Source organism: Eucyclogobius newberryi, unplaced genomic scaffold, assembly GCF_026437365.1.
Source record: "Eucyclogobius newberryi isolate DKJ021-1_F unplaced genomic scaffold, fEucNew1.0.hap1 SCAF_4, whole genome shotgun sequence".
NCBI lineage: Eukaryota > Metazoa > Chordata > Actinopteri > Gobiiformes > Gobiidae > Eucyclogobius > Eucyclogobius newberryi.
Window position 1 is genome coordinate 34,772,903 of NW_027316056.1, and position 20,078 is coordinate 34,792,980.

Genomic DNA, 20,078 nt, shown 5'->3' on the forward strand with positions numbered 1-20,078 from the left:
CACAGGAGCACCCTCATGAGCACCCCCCACAGAGGAGCCCCCACAGGAGCACCCACAGAGGAGCCCCCACAGAGGAGCACCCACAGGAGCACCCACAGGAGCACCCTCAGGAGCACCCCACAGGAGCACCCCACAGGAGCACCCCACAGGAGCACCCCACAGGAGCACCCCACAGGAGCACCCTCAGGAGCACCCTCATGAGCACCCCACAGGAGCACCCCACAGGAGCACCCCATAGGAGCACCCCACAGGAGCACCCCACAGGAGCACCCTCAGGTGTCTTTAGCGCTGCCCCAGGTGAACAGTCGGGACATGGGAGACTTCTTTTTCTTCTCCTTCTTTAAATCTGCACAAACACACAAACACACAAACACAAACAGAAGGTTTAGAACTTCCTCAGAGTCTGGACCAGAAGGTTTCGTGTTTGTCTTGTCGCTGCTGACCAGAGCATCTCATGGATCGTTCCTTCACAGAGGAAGTGGACGTTACAACTCAAACCAAACGTGCCTCTGACAACAAGCCTCAGGTTTAGAGCCCATTTAAGTCCCGACTCTTGTACTTTTAGCACATTCACTTGGATTCACAATATTTTCGGAGTTTGAAAAACAGGTTTCAGTTTTGGGGAGCAAAGTTACACTCCACAGACGCAGGCCAGTGGTTCATGTTTAAAAGGGTCATGTTTTATCGAGAGGTCATCCATCTTACGCTGGCTTCACTTCAGCATTTTGAACCATCAAACACAAGCGGCGTGATTGGACAAACTTTGCAAACGTTTGAAATTCCGCCCACGCTAAACAGCACAACTCCGGCTGCGTTTCCCTGTCACAGGTCAGAGTGCTTTCAGATTGTGGTCGCCATTAGCTAAAAGCAGCGCTCTGTTGTTCTGTCCACTCCGAGTCAAGTGTCCCCCAAACGCTGGACTCCACAGACGAGAGCGGGACCATAATAACACCAACATGTTCAAATGGAGCAAGAGAAATGCCAACGATCTATTCAGGTGCTGAGTGACCACTAGACTGAAACAGGCCCAATATTGTGCTCCGTCTCAAATTGTCTGTCTTACTTACTAAAAGGTGCAATGTACTTTTACATCATAATAATTCACTTATTGTCCACATCAACATGACAATAATTTGATGCTGCGTTTGATCACTTCTCGACTCGACTTGTCCGGTGGGATGAGGGACTCTGGAGCCAGTTTCCTGGGTTACCCCCCACAAGTCCAAAGGTTCACTGGTCCGAAGGTTCACTGGTCCGAAGGTTCACTGGTCCGAAGGTTCACTGGTCCGAAGGTTCCTTATAGGCTAAAGTGAAGGTGCAGACGGCATCGGGATGTAGTCAGTCTGTAAAATGCGCACGAAGCACGAAGACACGCACTGGGGCTCGTCACGTTTAGTGCACCAGCTACTCACATGAGGCACCCCAAGTTGTACTGTGTATATAAAAATATATATGCTATTTCGTGCCGCAGCTCCTGAAACTGCGGGGCTATTTGACCGCGCTGCGGCTACTGGAAAACAGTTTAATCTCGAGTTAATTCATTCATTAATAATACGATAAGGATTAAGATTCTGAATAGGCTAGCTCGGTACATACAAGGGGGGAGTTTCTGTTGAAACAAACAACTCTTTCTACTTCAGGAAGGCTCCTCCCAATGGGCGGGTCTTACCACAGAACAGTATTAATATCGGAGTTCTCGATCTAAATTCTTTTATTGACAATGACTCTTGGATGAGAGTCGAAAAGTCTATTTTTTCTAACTGAGTCCAGATGACTACAACTGAAGCTTTTTCTACTATCAACAGCAAATAATTAAACATTTCCATGGAGACTTCGTAGACGCCTTTGAAAGCATCTGAAGACCTACTTCTTAAGCAAGACTTTTGGCCTTATAATCTAAAAGTGATTATTTTATTGGGCCTCCTCAGATTTGAGTTATGATGAATATTTTAGACCAGTGTCAATTCCTAGCCAGTGCCCTTTAACCATTTAACACGTTGCGACCCCTTTAATTCCTGTCAGTACAAGCCAGAGACGCCCCTCAGAACGGGAAGGGCTGGAGGAAACCAGAGAGCCTGGAGGAGAAAACCAGAGAGCCTGGAGGAGAAAACCAGAGAGCCTGGAGGAGGAAACCAGAGAGCCTGGAGGAGGAAAGCAGAGAGCCTGGAGGAGGAAACCAGAGAGCCTGGAGGAGGAAACCAGAGAGCCTGGAGGAGGAAACCAGAGAGCCTGGAGGAGGAAACCAGAGAGCCTGGAGGAGGAAACCAGAGAGCCTGGAGGGGGAAAGCAGAGAGCCTGGAGGAGGAAAGCAGAGAGCCTGGAGGAGGAAACCAGAGAGCCTGGAGGAGGAAACCAGAGAGCCTGGAGGAGAAAACCAGAGAGCCTGGAGGAGAAAACCAGAGAGCCTGGAGGAGGAAACCAGAGAGCCTGGAGGAGGAAACCAGAGAGCCTGGAGGAGAAAACCAGAGAGCCTGGAGGGGGAAACCAGAGAGCCTGGAGGGGGAAACCAGAGAGCCTGGAGGAGGAAAGCAGAGAGCCTGGAGGAGGAAAGCAGAGAGCCTGGAAGAGGAAACCAGAGAGCCTGGAAGAGGAAACCAGAGAGCCTGGAAGAGGAAACCAGAGAGCCTGGAGGGGGAAACCAGAGAGCCTGGAGGAGGAAACCAGAGAGCCTGGAGGAGAAAACCAGAGAGCCTGGAGGAGGAAAGCAGAGAGCCTGGAGGAGGAAACCAGAGAGCCTGGAGGAGGAAAGCAGAGAGCCTGGAGGAGAAAACCAGAGAGCCTGGAGGAGGAAAGCAGAGAGCCTGGAGGAGGAAACCAGAGAGCCTGGAGGAGGAAAGCAGAGAGCCTGGAGGAGGAAACCAGAGAGCCTGGAGGAGGAAAGCAGAGAGCCTGGAGGAGGAAACCAGAGAGCCTGGAAGAGGAAACCAGAGAGCCTGGAGGAGGAAACCAGAGAGCCTGGAAGAGGAAACCAGAGAACTAGAGAATCACGAAATGACGATATGACCAAAACAGCGACTCTGCGACTCACTGAAGCTCATCATCAGCTGGTTGAGCTGCTCGTCCTCCTCTACTTCTCGGAGTCGGTCCTCGTCCAGTCCCTCCACGATGGCGTTTCTGTCATTGACGATCTCCACCAGTTTCTCCATGAGCTCCTTCTCTCTGCGACGCTCCCACGGCATTTTCAGGTGTTCTGTGTAAGACGACACAGCCTCAGACACACCCCCCATCATAAAGCACGCCCCCTCTGCTCAAACCCCGCCCACTCCTGTACCTGGTTTGTCGAGTAGTCTGCGCAGCTCCTGTTCCACTGTGGGCTGCTTCTCCTCCAGCTCCTGAGTCCTCCCTCTGAACACAAACGAGAACTAGACCAACCTCTACAAGCAAAGTCTGTATCTATTCTTCAGAGGAAATACATCTAAAGCCATTCACGATTGTTAGAACATGAATATTGGTTTGCAACAGCATCAAGGTGCGGGTCACGAGGCATGAACTGGGGTCACAAGGCGACTTGGAAGATGTCATTTTAAAATTAAGACTTAAAATGTATTTCTTCATTTTTTTTGGAACCAGGATATTTGAGAGAAATTGGGTAAAATAACACAATAAGCCTGATTTTAAATGTTGCAAGCCTTGAAATAATTATTTTTACGTCCCTGTCAACATGACAGGTACCGATCATTTGGTACCTGTCATGGCTAATTCTGAATCGGTCACAAGGAAAGGAAAACAGAATAACATAATTAATGAAAAATGAACTTTTATTAACATGTCTCGTTATCATTTACAGGCTGAGAAATAGATTTTCAAAGTTAGGGGCCAGGGGGGCCCATACCTAAAAAAGTTAGGGGCCCCCCAACAATTTCAGGGGCCCACAAGCACGCGCGTCATAAGAAGTTAAATGTGTTGTTTTAAACCTGGTTATTAGCATGTAAAACAATTTGAAGTACTTTTATCTGTTATTTGATATGAAGAGCACAAATACTGAATTCCTATAAACCAGAGATCATGATCTTTAAAACTGTTTAATTTAATATAATAATGTTTATTAGATAAAAAATAAATACTGTTTACAGCATTTGACACAAGGAGATCTTGTGGAATATAAAATCACAGCCTACAAAATAAACTACTAACATATATACATTGCCCCGATGCTAACAACTCCAAAGGGGGCGGGGCCCTTGGGGCCCTTGGGACCCTTGGATACTTCCACATTGACATTGTCCCTAATTTGCAAAATTACAGCTTTTGTTGCAAACAACTTTAAAAAGACTGAATTGCGAACTGAGGAGATTGACGCCCGCCAACCTCGATATCACTTGTGGCGCAAAATTAGAGCGGCATTTCCGAGTACAACCGAACGCAGCGGCCAATCAGATGCCCGCTTACATCGACATTAGATCACGGATCACGATTTTTTTCAGCAAATTTTTTATCATATTTCCTCGTGGCGTGGATAAATCATTTGTCCTGCCACGTATCAATCATGAAGCGCACCTACCGCTCACCTGCAGCCGCGTGTGGTTCGTCCCCACGTTTCCGCGTGTCTAAGTGCATGGATCTATCATAATATAGTTCCCTCAGGGTGCAGGGTGCGGCCTGGGCTTAGTAGTGTTTCCTTTAAGGACAATTATGCATCTGCTAATTTCCTGTGAACATTATTTAAACTGATTCTGATCATTTAATTGTTTAATTCTCCAACTTTCTATTGATTAAATCAACAATTCTGCAAACAAGGCGACAGATTTTGGGTGTTAGAAAAATGAATGGAATTTGACGTGACATTAATAAAGCCGCTCCACACTTGGCTCAGATGTACTCGAGTACAAGTCAAGCGTTAGTAACACACAAGGGCAAAGCAGTCAAAGAAAATACGGCTACACAGTCCCAGGTCCTCCCCAGCTCCTGAACCCCCCCGACTCACGTGACCCACACCCACCGAGATCACCATGGCAACCATGCCGGTAATATAGTCCCTAAAGTATTATTCAGGTACAATTTAGATTTTTTTATGAAGAAAGACTTTATGTCCGGGTGAAATCAGTGGAGATGCATTTTGAGAAGAAGCATTCCAATGAAACCAGTGTGTGTGTGTGTGCATGTGTGTGTGTGTGTGTGCATGTGTGTGTGTGTGTGTGCATGTGTGTGTGTGTGTGTGCATGTGTGTGTGTGTGCATGTGTATGTGTGTGTGTGTGTGTGTGCATGTGTGTGTGTGTGTGTGCATGTGTGTGTGTGTGTGTGCATGTGTGTGTGTGTGTGTGCATGTGTGTGTGTGTGCGTGTGTATGTGTGTGTGTGTGTGTGTGCATGTGTGTGTGTGTGCATGTGTATGTGTGTGTGTGCATGTGTGTGTGTGTGTGTGTGTGCATGTGTATGTGTGTGTGTGCATGTGTGTGTGTGTGTGTGCATGTGTGTGTGTGTGTGTGCATGTGTGTGTGTGTGTGTGTGTGCGTGCGTGCGTGTGTGCGCGTGTGTGCGTGAGTGTGCGTGCGTGTGTGTGTGCGTGTGCGCGTGTGTGTGTGTGTGTGTGGCGTGTGTGTGTGTGTGTGTGTGCGTGTGTGTGAGTGTGCGTGCGTGCGTGTGCGTGCGTGTGCGTGTGCGTGCGTGTGCGTGTGTGCGCGTGCGTGTGTGCGTGTGCGTGCGTGCGTGTGTGTGTGTGTGTGTGTGTCCCTCACATGTAGACCAGCTCGGACTCGCGCCGCATGGCCCCCTGTTTGTGTCGGATCAAAGTGAACCAGTCGACCATCAGCTCGTTCATCACAGACTCATCCTCTCCACCTGCAACAGACACTTCTAGAACATGTGCCTCCTGTGTATGTCACACGCTCAGGTCCCTCGCTCACACGCTCAGGTCCCTCGCTCACACGCTCAGGACCCTCGCTCACACGCTCAGGACCCTCGCTCACACGCTCAGGTCCCTCGCTCACACGCTCAGGACCCTCGCTCACACGCTCAGGACCCTCGCTCACACGCTCAGGTCCCTCGCTCACACGCTCAGGACCCTCGCTCACACGCTCAGGACCCACGCTCAGGACCCTCGCTCACACGCTCAGGACCCTCACCACACGTTCAGGACCCTCGCTCACACGCTCAGGTCCCTCGCTCACACGCTCAGGACCCTCGCTCACACGCTCAGGACCCACGCTCAGGACCCTCGCTCACACGCTCAGGACCCTCACCACACGTTCAGGACCCACGCTCACACGCTCAGGTCCCTCGCTCACACGCTCAGGACCCTCACCACACGTTCAGGTCCCTCGCTCACACGCTCAGGTCCCTCGCTCACACGCTCAGGTCCCTCGCTCACACGCTCAGGACCCTCACCACACGTTGAGGACCCTCGCTCACACGCTCAGGACCCACGCTCAGGACCCTCGCTCACACGCTCAGGACCCTCTCCACATGCTCAGGACCCTCGCTCACACGCTCAGGACCCACGCTCAGGTCCCTCGCTCACACGCTCAGGACCCTCGCTCACACGCTCAGGTCCCTCGCTCACACGCTGAGGTCCCTCACCACACGCTCAGGACCCTCGCTCACACGCTCAGGACCCACGCTCAGGACCCTCGCTCACACGCTCAGGACCCTCACCACACGTTCAGGACCCACGCTCAGGACCCTCGCCCACACGTTCAGGACCCACGCTCAGGACCCTCGCTCACACGTTCAGGACCCTCGCTCACACGCTCAGGTCCCTCGCTCACACGCTCAGGACCCTCACCACACGTTCAGGACCCTCACCACACGTTGAGGACCCTCGCTCACACGCTCAGGACCCACGCTCAGGACCCTCGCTCACACGCTCAGGACCCTCACCACACGTTCAGGACCCTCGCTCACACGCTCAGGTCCCTCGCTCACACGCTCAGGACCCTCGCTCACACGCTCAGGTCCCTCGCTCACACGCTCAGGACCCTCGCTCACACGCTCAGGACCCACGCTCAGGACCCTCGCTCACACGCTCAGGACCCTCACCACACGTTCAGGACCCTCGCTCACACGCTCAGGACCCTCGCTCACACGCTCAGGTCCCTCGCTCACACGCTCAGGACCCTCGCTCACACGCTCAGGACCCTCACCACACGTTCAGGACCCACGCTCACACGCTCAGGTCCCTCGCTCACACGCTCAGGACCCTCACCACACGTTCAGGTCCCTCGCTCACACGCTCAGGTCCCTCGCTCACACGCTCAGGACCCTCACCACACGTTGAGGACCCTCGCTCACACGCTCAGGACCCACGCTCACACGCTCAGGACCCTCTCCACATGCTCAGGACCCTCGCTCACACGCTCAGGACCCACGCTCAGGTCCCTCGCTCACACGCTCAGGACCCTCGCTCACACGCTCAGGTCCCTCGCTCACACGCTGAGGTCCCTCACCACACGTTCAGGACCCTCGCTCACACGCTCAGGACCCTCGCTCACACGCTCAGGACCCACGCTCAGGACCCTCGCTCACACGCTCAGGACCCTCACCACACGTTCAGGACCCACGCTCAGGACCCTCGCCCACACGTTCAGGACCCACGCTCAGGACCCTCGCTCACACGTTCAGGACCCTCGCTCACACGCTCAGGTCCCTCGCTCACACGCTCAGGACCCTCACCACACGTTCAGGACCCTCACCACACGTTGAGGACCCTCGCTCACACGCTCAGGACCCACGCTCAGGACCCTCGCTCACACGCTCAGGACCCTCTCCACATGCTCAGGACCCTCGCTCACACGCTCAGGACCCACGCTCAGGTCCCTCGCTCACACGCTCAGGACCCTCACCACACGTTCAGGACCCACGCTCAGGACCCTCGCCCACACGTTCAGGACCCACGCTCAGGTCCCTCGCTCACACGCTCAGGTCCCTCGCTCACACGCTCAGGACCCACACTCAGGACCCTCGCTCACACGTTCAGGACCCACGCTCAGGTCCCTCGCTCACACGTTCAGGACCCTCGCTCACACGCTCAGGTCCCTCGCTCACACGCTCAGGACCCACGCTCACACGCTCAGGACCCACGCTCAGGACCCTCGCTCACACGCTCAGGACCCTCACCACACGTTCAGGACCCACGCTCAGGACCCTCGCTCACACGCTCAGGACCCACGCTCAGGACCCTCGCTCACACGCTCAGGTCCCTCGCTCACACGCTCAGGACCCTCGCTCACACGCTCAGGACCCACGCTCAGGACCCTCGCTCACACGCTCAGGACCCTCGCTCACACGCTCAGGACCCTCGCTCACACGCTCAGGACCCACGCTCAGGACCCTCGCTCACACGCTCAGGTCCCTCGCTCACACGCTCAGGACCCACGCTCAGGACCCTCGCTCACACGCTCAGGACCCACGCTCAGGACCCTCGCTCACACGCTCAGGACCCTCACCACACGTTCAGGACCCACGCTCAGGTCCCTCGCTCACACGCTCAGGACCCTCGCTCACACGCTCAGGTCCCTCGCTCACACGCTCAGGTCCCTCGCTCACACGCTCAGGACCCTCGCTCACACGCTCAGGACCCTCGCTCACACGCTCAGGACCCACGCTCAGGACCCTCGCTCACACGTTCAGGACCCACGCTCAGGTCCCTCGCTCACACGCTCAGGTCCCTCGCTCACACGCTCAGGTCCCTCGCTCACACGCTCAGGTCCCTCGCTCACACGCTCAGGACCCTCACCACACGTTCAGGACCCACGCTCAGGACCCTCGCTCACACGCTCAGGTCCCTCGCTCACACGCTCAGGACCCTCGCTCACACGCTCAGGACCCACGCTCAGGACCCTCGCTCACACGCTCAGGACCCACGCTCACACGCTCAGGACCCACGCTCAGGACCCTCGCTCACACGCTCAGGACCCTCACCACACGTTCAGGACCCACGCTCAGGACCCTCGCTCACAAGCTCAGGTCCCTCGCTCACACGCTCAGGTCCCTCGCTCACACGCTGAGGTCCCTCACCACACGTTCAGGACCCTCGCTCACACGCTCAGGACCCTCGCTCACACGCTCAGGACCCTCGCTCACACGCTCAGGACCCTCGCTCACACGCTCAGGACCCTCGCTCACACGCTCAGGACCCTCACCACACGTTCAGGACCCACGCTCAGGTCCCTCGCTCACACGCTCAGGTCCCTCGCTCACACGCTCAGGACCCACGCTCAGGTCCCTCGCTCACACGCTCAGGTCCCTCGCTCACACGCTCAGGTCCCTCGCTCACACGCTCAGGTCCCTCGCTCACACGCTCAGGTCCCTCGCTCACACGCTCAGGACCCACACTCAGGACCCTCGCTCACACGTTCAGGACCCACGCTCAGGTCCCTCGCTCACACGCTCAGGACCCTCGCTCACACGCTCAGGTCCCTCGCTCACACGCTCAGGTCCCTCGCTCACACGCTCAGGTCCCTCGCTCACACGCTCAGGTCCCTCGCTCACACGCTCAGGTCCCTCGCTCACACGCTCAGGACCCACGCTCACACGCTCAGGACCCACGCTCACACGCTCAGGACCCACGCTCACACGCTCAGGACCCACGCTCAGGACCCTCGCTCACACGCTCAGGACCCTCACCACACGTTCAGGACCCACGCTCAGGACCCTCGCTCACACGCTCAGGACCCACGCTCAGGACCCTCGCTCACACGCTCAGGTCCCTCGCTCACACGCTCAGGACCCTCGCTCACACGCTCAGGACCCACGCTCAGGACCCTCGCTCACACGCTCAGGACCCACGCTCAGGACCCTCGCTCACACGCTCAGGACCCTCACCACACGTTCAGGACCCACGCTCAGGACCCTCGCTCACACGCTCAGGTCCCTCGCTCACACGCTCAGGTCCCTCGCTCACACGCTCAGGACCCTCGCTCACACGCTCAGGACCCACGCTCAGGACCCTCGCTCACACGTTCAGGACCCACGCTCAGGTCCCTCGCTCACACGCTCAGGTCCCTCGCTCACACGCTCAGGTCCCTCGCTCACACGCTCAGGACCCTCACCACACGTTCAGGACCCACGCTCAGGACCCTCGCTCACACGCTCAGGTCCCTCGCTCACACGCTCAGGACCCTCGCTCACACGCTCAGGACCCACGCTCAGGACCCTCGCTCACACGCTCAGGACCCACGCTCAGGACCCTCGCTCACACGCTCAGGACCCTCACCACACGTTCAGGACCCACGCTCAGGACCCTCGCTCACAAGCTCAGGTCCCTCGCTCACACGCTCAGGTCCCTCGCTCACACGCTCAGGTCCCTCGCTCACACGCTGAGGTCCCTCACCACACGTTCAGGACCCTCGCTCACACGTTCAGGACCCACGCTCAGGTCCCTCGCTCACACGCTCAGGTCCCTCGCTCACACGCTCAGGTCCCTCGCTCACACGCTCAGGACCCACGCTCAGGACCCTCGCTCACACGCTCAGGTCCCTCGCTCACACGCTCAGGTCCCTCGCTCACACGCTCAGGTCCCTCGCTCACACGCTCACACGCTCAGGTCCCTCGCTCACACGTTCAGGACCCTCGCTCACACGCTCAGGTCCCTCGCTCACACGCTCAGGTCCCTCGCTCACACGCTCAGGACCCTCGCTCACACGCTCAGGACCCTCGCTCACACGCTCAGGTCCCTCGCTCACACGCTCAGGTCCCTCGCTCACACGCTCAGGTCCCTCGCTCACACGCTCAGGACCCTCGCTCACACGCTCAGGACCCTCGCTCACACGCTCAGGTCCCTCCCTCACACGCTCAGGTCCCTCCCTCACACGCTCAGGACCCTCGCTCACACGCTCAGGACCCTCGCTCACACGCTCAGGTCCCTCGCTCACACGCTCAGGACCCTCGCTCACACGCTCAGGTCCCTCGCTCACACGCTCAGGTCCCTCGCTCAGGTCCCTCACCACATGCTCAGGACCCTCGCTCACACACTCAGGACACACGCTCAGGACCCTCGCTCACACACTCAGGACACACGCTCAGGTCCCTCGCTCACACGCTCAGGTCCCTCGCTCACACGCTCAGGTCCCTCGCTCACACGCTCAGGTCCCTCGCTCACACGCTCAGGACCCTCGCTCACACGCTCAGGACCCTCGCTCACACGCTCAGGACCCTCACCACACGTTCAGGACCCACGCTCAGGACCCTCGCTCACACGCTCAGGACCCTCGCTCACACGCTCAGGACCCTCGCTCACACGCTCAGGTCCCTCGCTCACACGCTCAGGTCCCTCGCTCACACGCTCAGGTCCCTCGCTCACACGCTCAGGTCCCTCGCTCACACGCTCAGGACCCTCGCTCACACGCTCAGGTCCCTCGCTCACACGCTCAGGACCCTCGCTCACACGTTCAGGACCCTCACTCACACGCTCAGGTCCCTCCCTCACACGCTCAGGTCCCTCGCTCACACGCTCAGGTCCCTCGCTCACACGCTCAGGTCCCTCGCTCACACGCTCAGGTCCCTCGCTCACACGCTCAGGTCCCTCGCTCACACGCTCAGGTCCCTCGCTCACACGTTCAGGACCCTCGCTCACACGCTCAGGTCCCTCGCTCACACGCTCAGGTCCCTCGCTCACACGCTCAGGTCCCTCGCTCACACGCTCAGGTCCCTCGCTCACACGCTCAGGTCCCTCGCTCACACGCTCAGGTCCCTCGCTCACACGCTCAGGTCCCTCACACGCTCAGGTCCCTCACACGCTCAGGTCCCTCGCTCACACGCTCAGGTCCCTCGCTCACACGCTCAGGTCCCTCGCTCGCTCAGGTCCCTCGCTCACACGCTCAGGTCCCTCGCTCACACGCTCAGGTCCCTCGCTCACACGCTCAGGTCCCTCACACACTCAGGTCCCTCGCTCACACGCTCAGGTCCCTCGCTCACACGCTCAGGTCCCTCGCTCACACGCTCAGGTCCCTCGCTCGCTCAGGTCCCTCGCTCGCTCAGGTCCCTCGCTCACACGCTCAGGTCCCTCGCTCACACGCTCAGGTCCCTCGCTCACACGCTCAGGTCCCTCACACGCTCAGGTCCCTCGCTCGCTCAGGTCCCTCGCTCACACGCTCAGGTCCCTCGCTCACACGCTCAGGTCCCTCGCTCACACGCTCAGGTCCCTCGCTCACACGCTCAGGTCCCTCGCTCACACGTTCAGGACCCTCACTCACACGCTCAGGTCCCTCGCTCACACGCTCAGGTCCCTCGCTCACACGCTCAGGTCCCTCGCTCACACGCTCAGGTCCCTCACACACTCAGGTCCCTCGCTCACACGCTCAGGTCCCTCGCTCACACGCTCAGGTCCCTCACACGCTCAGGTCCCTCGCTCACACGCTCAGGTCCCTCGCTCACACGCTCAGGTCCCTCACACGCTCAGGTCCCTCGCTCACACGCTCAGGTCCCTCACACGCTCAGGTCCCTCGCTCGCTCAGGTCCCTCGCTCACACGCTCAGGTCCCTCGCTCACACGCTCAGGTCCCTCGCTCACACGCTCAGGTCCCTCGCTCACACGTTCAGGACCCTCGCTCACACGCTCAGGTCCCTCGCTCACACGCTCAGGTCCCTCGCTCACACGCTCAGGTCCCTCGCTCACACGCTCAGGTCCCTCGCTCGCTCAGGTCCCTCGCTCACACGCTCAGGTCCCTCGCTCACACGCTCAGGTCCCTCGCTCACACGCTCAGGTCCCTCACACGCTCCGGTCCCTCGCTCACACGCTCAGGTCCCTCGCTCACACGTTCAGGACCCTCACTCACACGCTCAGGTCCCTCGCTCACACGCTCAGGTCCCTCGCTCACACGCTCAGGTCCCTCGCTCACACGCTCAGGTCCCTCGCTCACACGCTCAGGTCCCTCGCTCACACGCTCAGGTCCCTCGCTCACACGCTCAGGTCCCTCGCTCACACGCTCAGGTCCCTCACACGCTCAGGTCCCTCGCTCGCTCCGGTCCCTCGCTCACACGCTCAGGTCCCTCGCTCACACGCTCAGGTCCCTCGCTCACACGCTCAGGTCCCTCGCTCGCTCAGGTCCCTCGCTCACACGCTCAGGTCCCTCGCTCACACGCTCAGGTCCCTCACACGCTCAGGTCCCTCGCTCGCTCAGGTCCCTCGCTCACACGCTCAGGTCCCTCGCTCACACGTTCAGGACCCTCACTCACCCCCCCTCAGGCTGTACTCACTCTCCTCGCTGCTCCTCAGTTTTGTTTCCAGTTCCACTCCAGTCTTCTCCAGCTCGTCCAGACTGTCCTCGATCTGCTGCAGCTCCTTTAGGATCTCCTCTTGGGGGATGTGGCCCGCTTTGCTCTGCACACAGGATGAACAGTGAGATTTGCACAGCTCCTCGTCAGGCACGCAGAGGACTTTACCTTGGGTTTGTCGCGCTCCGGTGCAGAGTATTTGGAAGGAGTGCAGAGTCCTGGGCACACGAGGACAGAGGACGAAGAGAGATGACACGGTTATCTGCGTTTCAGTTTTATGCAGCTAAAATCTGGAACATTCTTCCTGAAGATGTGAGACAGGCTTCTACTCTGACAATGTTTAAATCTAAGCTAAAAACAGTTTTGTTTAGCTGCGCATATGACTGAAAGGATTTTTTCTTTGCACTCTTCTCTTTTGTTTGTGATTTTATTCGTTTAGACAATCAGTTGGATTAATAATTTTTTATTTAGTTAATTTTATTGTATTTCTGTTTCTGTAATTTCTTTGTGATTTGAATGCATTTTTCCTGCTGTGAAGCACTTTGAATTGCCTTGTGTATGAAATGTACTCTACAAATAAACTTGCCTTGCCTTATGCGTCTGATTTGCAGGTAAATGAACAAGTACCAGCTATTGATGGTCAGCTTTTTTCACTTGGCCCGAGATACTGACCACTTATTTAGCGTCTCTACGTCAGCAGAGACAACATCAGTGCATTTTCCTGTGTTCTGTAATGTTTTATGACAAACATTAAACTAATAATAGAGGACTAATAATGGAGATTGGAGAACTGCATAGAAATGACTGAGATCATCCCATGTTTGAGTCATGTGCAGTAACACGGTGGCAGAAAGGCTAGCACATGTTCCAGGCCAGAGACATTATGAACGTCTCCCTCTCTCTCTCTCTCTGTTGCTCAGATTCTTAAACTTACACCAGAGTTAAGTCAAAGCCACCGCTCTTTCACAAACGAATAGTGAAACCAATCCGTATTAAAGTAAATGACATGTTTATTTCATGATACTGCTCCTCAGTCACATGTACGAGAGGAGGTTTGGCGTCAGACCTGACCAGACTCAGTAACATGAAGACTGAACGTCGCGTTTACTAATTTATGTGTGTATGGTTCAAAATCAGGTGCAGGACTTTATATGACGGCATCACAGTGGATTATCGCCCAGATTAGCCTTTATTGTTCCCGTAGAGGAATTTGTTCTCTGCATTACATTCTAGATAAGACCAGCCCAAAGCAAACACGCCTCTGACACCACAGCAGTACCTCCCTGAGCCGGGGGTGTGACGGAGATGCTGGGGGCGGGGCCTCCAGGGGCAGGGCCTCCAGGGGCAGGGCCTCCAGGGGCAGGGCCTCCAGGGGCAGGGCCTCCAGGGGCAGGGCCTCCAGGGGCAGGGCCTCCAGGGGCAGGTCTGGGGCTTGAGCCGGTCCAGGGTTTAGGTGAGGTCTGGGATGAAGAGGCCGGTCTGGAGACAGAGGTGAAGTGAACTTTCAAAACACAGAACGTTTGGATTTCACTTTAGTGGAATCATTTCTTCTAAAAGCAATAAAACAATGTTAAAGTTAAATGTTTATGAATAAGCAGAATAATGTAATATTGTGGGGGCCTTGTTTCGACTGGTTCTTTGGGGTCATGTGGGCACAGGGTCTGTGCACTGACATATGTCTGTCCACTCTGCGGGGCCCATGGGAGCAGCTGGGGCCTCGAGGGCTGTGGGAACATTTGGACAAGCAGCGGGGACATGCTTCCTGGGGGGGCAGGGCTTCACAGACATGGATATATAAGACACTCCCCCTTTGTGATCCTGCAGCTGCTGGGTCCAGAAAGACTCCTCCCATTGAGCACAAATGTATCAATAAAGTAACGTAACAGCGAATATGATTATTCAATTTAACCCGGATGAAACTGAACTAAATATATTTGACAGGATTTGACATCCTGGTGGAGAACTTTCAGACGAAAGGATATTTACATTAAAAACACACATTTTTGGTAGATTTCTGCTCTGTTTGAGTAATAAAACCTACTAAAACAGAGCAGAAATCTAACAAAAATGTGTGTTTTTCTGTGACATCAAAATGCTGGTGTTCTGACAGGGACCTACAGCCGACAGGTCCTGACAGGGACCTACAGCCGACAGGTCCTGACAGGGACCTACAGCTGACCTACAGCTGCCAGTCCTGACAGGGACCTACAGCTGACAGGTCCTGACAGGGACCTACAGCTTCACAAAGTTTGGATTTGGAAGAGATTATTTTCCATTTTCACAAGATTAAAGGAATAATAGAGGATTTTTCACAAATTTGAGAACTCAAGCGGCTGTTCTTTTTCTTTAAATGTGCATGCGTGCACTCCCCCCCTCCTGTTGTGTTCAAGAGGCCGCCTCCCATCAAAACACTACAGCCGCGCTGCTACACGTGCGTTTGTTTATTAGCGCGACGGATCGCATCATCTCTCGTCTCCGCAGATTTCCCTCTCTTCTGAGCTCGAACACAGTCTTTCTCTGTCGAAACGTGCCGCTATCCTGGGAACGAGGCTGCAGGTGTGCAGTAGGACAAAAGGAATGATTGACATGTGGGAGAACTACTCGGCTGTCCACGCCACGAGGAAATGAGACTCAGATTGCACGCCAAAAATCCTCTATTATTCCTTCAACTTTCCATTGTGCTAGCTGCCGTCGTGCTAGCTGCCGTCGTGCTAGCTGCCGTCGTGCTAGCTGCCGTCGTGCTAGCTACCATGGTGCTGATTGGTCAGAAATGATCATGCGGGGGAGGCATTGATTAGCTTGGACTAAGAAAGCAATGTGGAATTAAAAATATTTGTTGGCATCATGGTTACAGTGGGATGTAAGTCAGGTTATAGTGGGATGTAAGTCAGGTCATAGTGGGATGTAAGTCAGGTCATAGTGGGATGTAAGTCAGGTCATAGTGGGATGTAAGTCAGGTTACAGTGGGATGTAAGTCAGGTTACAGTGGGATGTAAGTCAGGTTATAGTGGGATGTAAGTCAGGTTATAGTGGGATGTAAGTCAGGTTACAGTGGGATGTAAGTCAGGTTACAGTGGGATGTAAGTCAGGTTACAGTGGGATGTAAGTCAGGTTACAGTGGGATGTAAGTCAGGTTACAGTGGGATGTAAGTCAGGTTACAGTGGGATGTAAGTCAGGTTACAGTGGGATGTAAGTCAGGTTATAGTGGGATGTAAGTCAGGTCATAGTTGGATGTAAGTCAGGTCATAGTTGGATGTAAGTCAGGTCATAGTGGGATGTAAGTCAGGTTACAGTGGGATGTAAGTCAGGTTACAGTGGGATGTAAGTCAGGTTACAGTGGGATGTAAGTCAGGTTACAGTGGGATGTAAGTCAGGTTACAGTGGGATGTAAGTCAGGTTATAGTGGGATGTAAGTCAGGTTACAGTGGGATGTAAGTCAGGTTATAGTGGGATGTAAGTCAGGTTATAGTGGGATGTAAGTCAGATTACAGTGGGATGTAAGTCAGGTTACAGTGGGATGTAAGTCAGGTTATAGTGGGATGTAAGTCAGGTTATAGTGGGATGTAAGTCAGATTACAGTGGGATGTAAGTCAGATTACAGTGGGATGTAAGTCAGGTTACAGTGGGATGTAAGTCAGGTTACAGTGGGATGTAAGTCAGGTCATAGTGGGATGTAAGTCAGGTCATAGTGGGATGTAAGTCAGGTTACAGTGGGATGTAAGTCAGGTTACAGTGGGATGTAAGTCAGGTTATAGTGGGATGTAAGTCAGATTACAGTGGGATGTAAGTCAGGTTACAGTGGGATGTAAGTCAGGTTATAGTGGGATGTAAGTCAGGTCATAGTGGGATGTAAGTCAGGTCATAGTGGGATGTAAGTCAGGTCATAGTGGGATGTAAGTCAGGTTACAGTGGGATGTAAGTCAGGTTATAGTGGGATGTAAGTCAGGTTATAGTGGGATGTAAGTCAGGTCATAGTGGGATGTAAGTCAGGTCATAGTGGGATGTAAGTCAGGTCATAGTGGGATGTAAGTCAGGTCATAGTGGGATGTAAGTCAGGTTACAGTGGGATGTAAGTCAGGTCATAGTGGGATGTAAGTCAGGTTATAGTGGGATGTAAGTCAGGTCATAGTGGGATGTAAGTCAGGTCATAGTGGGATGTAAGTCAGGTCATAGTGGGATGTAAGTCAGGTTATAGTGGGATGTAAGTCAGGTCATAGTGGGATGTAAGTCAGGTCATAGTGGGATGTAAGTCAGGTCATAGTGGGATGTAAGTCAGGTTACAGTGGGATGTAAGTCAGGTTATAGTGGGATGTAAGTCAGGTTATAGTGGGATGTAAGTCAGGTTACAGTGGGATGTAAGTCAGGTTATAGTGGGATGTAAGTCAGGTCATAGTGGGATGTAAGTCAGGTTATAGTGGGATGTAAGTCAGGTCATAGTGGGATGTAAGTCAGGTCATAGTGGGATGTAAGTCAGGTTATAGTGGGATGTAAGTCAGGTTATAGTGGGATGTAAGTCAGGTTACAGTGGGATGTAAGTCAGGTTACAGTGGGATGTAAGTCAGGTTACAGTGGGATGTAAGTCAGGTTACAGTGGGATGTAGGTCAGGTTACAGTGGGATGTAAGTCAGGTCATAGTGGGATGTAAGTCAGGTCATAGTGAGATGTAAGTGAGGTTATAGTGGGATGTAAATCAGGTTATAGTGGGATGTAAGGTCAGGAAAAACAAACAATTGGCAGCACTTTTATGTTTTGTAGTGACAGCTTCAAAGTGCTAATGACAGGTGGACCCTTGATTTTGAACCAGGATGTCGGGGAACACTAGTGTGGTGTGCACTCAAAAATGTTGAGTTAATAATCTCATTTACAGAATCATTTGCTTTAATTTTGTGGTGCAGGTGCTTGCTCAGAACTCTCCAAAATGGTAAAACTGTCCCCACTGCTAACTTTAAGAAGCAGACAGACCTGTGCAAAACAAATAAAAGCACATCATGCTGCACTGAATGGCCTGCTAAAAGTATCTAAAAGTCACCAGAATGCAGACGTCACCTCTAACTACAGGCAATTACATTAAGAGGATTCAACAGATAAAACGATCAGATGTCAATGATTTAAAGAAAAGATCAGATTAAAAAATATGTAATATTAATAATGAATACATAAAAGGTAGCCCCATTGATTTTATAATTTTCAAGTAGGTGCATTCTATTTATGCATATGATTTACACCTTTCACTAATAGCACTCTGACAATACAATTTTAGACCTTATTACCTTAGACTATATCAAAATATAAGGTCTTTGTATGCCACATTTGTTTATTAAAAATACTCATACAATTGCAGGAAGGTTTGTCATTTTCCTGGGGAGGGACCCCAGAAACCCCCTACTCACCAGATCCTAGCAACGGCCCTGGGCACAGCCCACAGACTCATTTAATTTACTTTTTACTTGTTACTGTGTATATTTACCTAAAGATACTATTGCACAAATCTAAGTAATAATTAGAAAAATATTAAATGGAATATTTGGAATAATCAGATTAAAAGGAAGAGATGAGAAGGACAGAGGACTGACCTGGACTCTTTGGACACAGGCTTGAGGTGAGCTCTCCAGTCAGACGGCCCAGACAGCCCAGACAGACCTGTGGACCAGGGACGCTACTGATTCAGGATTCATACGCCAATATTAACCAAATAATCATTAGCCACGCTTCGACTGGCCCTGATCCCCAGACGGGTTCGCTTTAGAACTTGAATGTATCTCCATGTTTAAGGAGCATGTTGACGTCTCCCAAACACTAAGGTTTTCTTTACATAAATAAAACCTAAATCGTACCTGAATTATACTTTCGAATCATGAGGCAGATCTCAGCGAGTCACAAATTACGGTACGAAGCCTCTGTTTTTACCGTAATTGATTTGTCTCGTATATTGATTAGTTCACAAACTTCTTTGTTCTTCCACTGACAGTTTCTGGCTCCTTCTGCCATTTCTCTCCGCTTTGACTCAGAATTGTGACGTTTATCCCAGAAATGTTGCCTATTGATGACGTTTAGGTCGAATGAACAGGACGTGAGCGTTCAGACAAGTCGCATTCTAAAAGTGCAGATTCAGATCGGATTTATTTACACTTACAAAAGTGGCCTGGGTCGGATTTGAAAAGAATCTGATACAGGTCACAAGTGGGCAAAAAAAGTCTGATTTGACCTGCAGTGTGACCATAGCCTACTTCTGCTTTCTACTCATCTTTTTCTGCATTTATTTCACTTTTCTGAAAAGCCGCTACGCCACGTTTGAAATGTCTTTATGTGATGCATTTGCTTCTGATAATGTTAGATGAATCAAGCGCTGGAAATATTGGGTCTTGAGGCAAGTGTTGTGCCTCGATAAACAGGAAACAGCTGATGCTCAAGTGTTCTGGGATCAAAGTGAGCCAGACCCTTTGGAATCTAGACCTCTCACAGCCTTTGGATGGTTTGAACAGGTTGTTACGGTTTATTTACCACAGTGGAGACCAAAATGAACCAGTGGAAACGTGTCTATAGTGACAATAAAAGAACTCCAAAGATTACATTACCAGAGGGGTTTGGGGAGGCGTTCCTTGGTTTTGAGGCCCCTCTGGAGTCTGTGGGGGGGCTCCTGGGGCTGGGGTTCCTGGGGCTCCTGGGGCTGGGGCTCCTGGGGCTGGGGCTCTGCATGTGTGCAGTGGTGCTCTTGGGGTCCAGGGTGGTCAGGTCCGATAATAGGGAGGGGTTGGCCCTCAGCCGGACCCTCCCTCTCACCACGTCCCCTTCAGTCTTGGAGGCTTTGGGGCTTTGTCTGTGAGACCAAGGTTAGACATGTTATTATACATTGTATTTAACGCATATTTATATTAAAGATTTAGCTTGAAAATGTCAAATGTACATCGTTTTCCCTAGTTTGACAATCT

The 20,078-nt window shown here is 53.4% G+C and overlaps 1 protein-coding gene across 1 annotated transcript in view; it reads right to left on the reverse strand.

The window, feature by feature from the left end:
- Positions 1 to 236: 236 nt before the first annotated feature.
- The window catches only part of LOC140378108 (MICAL-like protein 2), a 45,258-nt gene continuing 25,416 nt past the window's right edge, over positions 237 to 20,078 (reverse strand). Inside the window, exons 7-15 of the mRNA XM_072463788.1 lie at positions 19,725 to 19,966; positions 18,723 to 18,789; positions 14,428 to 14,627; positions 13,317 to 13,366; positions 13,131 to 13,254; positions 5,676 to 5,778; positions 3,272 to 3,345; positions 3,029 to 3,190; positions 237 to 346 (exon numbers count right to left, since the gene is read on the reverse strand). Of these exons, the coding sequence (XP_072319889.1) occupies positions 273 to 346; positions 3,029 to 3,190; positions 3,272 to 3,345; positions 5,676 to 5,778; positions 13,131 to 13,254; positions 13,317 to 13,366; positions 14,428 to 14,627; positions 18,723 to 18,789; positions 19,725 to 19,966 (1,096 nt within the window). The 3' untranslated portion in view covers positions 237 to 272. The remainder of the gene's footprint in view (positions 347 to 3,028; positions 3,191 to 3,271; positions 3,346 to 5,675; positions 5,779 to 13,130; positions 13,255 to 13,316; positions 13,367 to 14,427; positions 14,628 to 18,722; positions 18,790 to 19,724; positions 19,967 to 20,078) is intronic.